The sequence below is a fragment of the Manihot esculenta genome, chromosome 6 (assembly GCF_001659605.2).
Source record: "Manihot esculenta cultivar AM560-2 chromosome 6, M.esculenta_v8, whole genome shotgun sequence".
Classification (NCBI taxonomy): domain Eukaryota; kingdom Viridiplantae; phylum Streptophyta; class Magnoliopsida; order Malpighiales; family Euphorbiaceae; genus Manihot; species Manihot esculenta.
The window spans coordinates 13,871,163-13,874,079 of record NC_035166.2 but is presented as its reverse complement, the minus strand read 5'-3'; the positions used below and the strand labels follow the sequence as shown (position 1 = coordinate 13,874,079).

General features: G+C 31.6%; 1 protein-coding gene across 1 annotated transcript; it reads right to left on the bottom strand.

The window, feature by feature from the left end:
* Positions 1 to 434: 434 nt before the first annotated feature.
* LOC122723860 lies at positions 435 to 2,611 on the bottom strand. The gene is made up of 4 exons (XM_043957756.1): positions 2,318 to 2,611; positions 2,104 to 2,211; positions 1,697 to 1,990; positions 435 to 620 (listed from the first exon to the last, which is right to left on the bottom strand). The coding sequence occupies exons 1-4, from the start codon at positions 2,609 to 2,611 to the stop codon at positions 435 to 437; spliced, it is 882 nt and encodes a 293-aa protein (XP_043813691.1).
* Between the last annotated feature and the right edge of the window lie 306 nt (positions 2,612 to 2,917).

Here is a 2,917-nt window from a genome sequence, read left to right as displayed (position 1 = left end):
TTATGGTCATTAAAGATTTTATGCTCGTTGAAAATTTTATGGTAATTAGAGATTTTATGGTCGTTAAATATTTTATGGTGATTAAAGATTTTATGGTCATTAAATATTTTATTTATGAGATTTAAATATAATATTAAATATGATCGTTATAATTTTATTTCAAGATTCTTATAACTATATATAGCGGTCAAGTTTTTCACAATAAATAGTCTTCGTCTTTACAAAGATAATGACTCCCAATTTTCTACTTTATTCTTTCTTTTCTCTGTGTTATCTGCTGGGTTATAAATCAGAGATAAATTCTTGTTGTTCTGATCATGGGAATTAAATCCCAGAAGAACCTGTTTAATCCTGGGGATCACAAAATAAATCCTTAAAAGACAGTGTTTAACACGACTCAGATTTCATTATTTTATCCAATATTTCCAACAATCTTAAGGATTTATCTTTATACAAATGGAACCAAATGTTGTCACTGTCTCTGCTTCTGCACTGCCTACTTCCAATGACATTATAACTACCACTGCTTCTGCTGTTCTTCCTGCCGCCACACTTCTTACTGCTGCAAATGATGGGTCTTTTCTGCCTGCTGTTTCATACGCTAAACCTTTTCCTAACATCTCGAAAATTGAGATTTTTTCGGGTCAGAATTTTAAAAGATGGCAAGAGAGAATTTTTTTCAATACTTGATATGCATGGCGTTATTTCAGCACTCACAGAATCAAGACTTGTACCTGCTGTTGATCCAAAGTTGCATGAAATCTGGGCCCATTCTAATAAGGTATGTAGGCATACAATTATCAGTACTCTTTCTAACGATCTCTTTGATGTCTACTGTTCCTACAAGGAAGTCAAAGAAATATGGGATTCAATGAACCTGAAATATACTGCCGAGGATGCTGGAAAACAAAAATTTGTAATTGGCAATTTTTATAAATGGGAAATGATTGAAGAAACACTACAAAAAAACAGGGTATCAGTGACGGATTTTTCCGTCGCTGAAAGCAAAAAATCCGTCGCTGAAACTTTCAGCGACGGATTTCTGACGAACTCAAATCCGTCGCTTAAAGTCATGTCGCTAATTTTTTCCTACGGATCGGGCATCCGTCAGAAATATTAGCGACGGATTTCCGACAGATCCTAACCTTGTCGGAAAAATTTAGCGATGAGTTTTTTCGTTGCTAAATCCGTCGAAATATCTAAATTCATCCTATACCAATCCGTCGCTAATCTGTCAGAAATAATTAGCGACGGAAATTTTCCGTCGGAAATCCGTCGGAAATATTACGACATTTTAATAAATATTATCGTGAATCCGTCACTAATCTGTTAAAATTTGATTACAAAAAAAAATTCTTGCTTTTATTTAGATATTCCCTGTATAATTAAATAATTTATAATTAAGAATCATATTGAATATAAATCAAATATTTCATAATACTTAACAATATTCATAAAATTTAAAATAAATCCATAATATTTAACAATATTCATAAAATTTAAAATAAATTTATAATACTTTACAATGTTCATAAAATTTAAAATAAATCCATAATACTTAACAATATTCATAAAATTTAAAACTAATATATGAATTTGTTGAACCATCTGAATCTGCAGTTGTGTTATGCGGTGAAGATCTATTTTTGTTCTTCAATGATTTCATCTGATCTTTTATTTGTTTTTCTATCTGCACTCGCATTTGCTCTTGCATTTGCTCCATGTCTTGTTTCATTTTAATCCGGTTTTGCTCTAATATTTGTTCAACCTCCTCTAAAGAAAACATAGTTTGAGAAGGTCCTCCAGGATGAGCTGATGTGCATGAGAAAGATGTAGTTGGAGTTCCTGATTTTGCAATATCAGAGGATCCAAAACCATAAACTCTTCCTTTGCTACTTCCAGAAATTTCAATCCACTTATTCAAATCAAAAGCAGACTGACTCTCACAATTGTCATTCACATTTTCAGCAATTGTACTCAAATAAGCTCCCTAAGTAAAAAAAGAAAAACATAATAAACATTTCATGAATCATACACAACTAATGATAACATAACAATTAAAAAAATAATGTGATAACATTAAATAAGCAAAAAGTAACTTACATCAACTCGTCGTGATTTTCCATCAATGTAAACACCTTGACTCCCCTTTTTTGTGTGAGTTGCACGAAATAGTTCAAGTTGAGTTGGTTGTCTACCCAACTTCTTTGCCTACAAAAAAGAAATAATCACACAACACAAGATGCACTAATAATTTCTAACCATCTATATAAAAATAGAATTGTATAAATAAAAGTAAGAAATAAAAGAGTTATACCAATCTATTCTCATGAACCTCCAATTTTATTGAACCACCAGAGTGTTTCGTAATAGTCCCATCTTTTTCTACGTTTCTATTTGCTTTACCAGCTTCTGATTTCTTTCTCCACTCTGGTGTACTCCAATATGCAACAAGTTCATTCCATATCTCTGCCTCCATCCAATCTGGTCCTAAATTATATAGATAAGCAACATCCGTCTTCTTGTGCTTGTGCAACAATTCGCTCCTAACTCTATTAAGAATGTCTCGCAGTCTTTCTTTACCTACCTTTTCCCAAGCAATTCGAACCATACCTTCTTCACTCTCATCCCATGCATATCGACTCTACAAATAACAATCAGTGTTAAAAAAATTTAAAAAACTTAAAATGCATATTATAAATTTTAAAATATAAGTTGTATTTACCCGAAAAAGTCCGAAGAGCTCATCTTTCGTCTTTAAAGGTATTTCTGACCAAGTTTTCCATGGAGCAGTATAGCGCATCTTAATGTCATTAGTGATTGATCTAGTAACTGTGGAATCTAAAAAACTGCAATATTTTTATATGTAATGAGTAGTTGTAAGTAATAATACATATTAAATCAATAGCAAAAAATT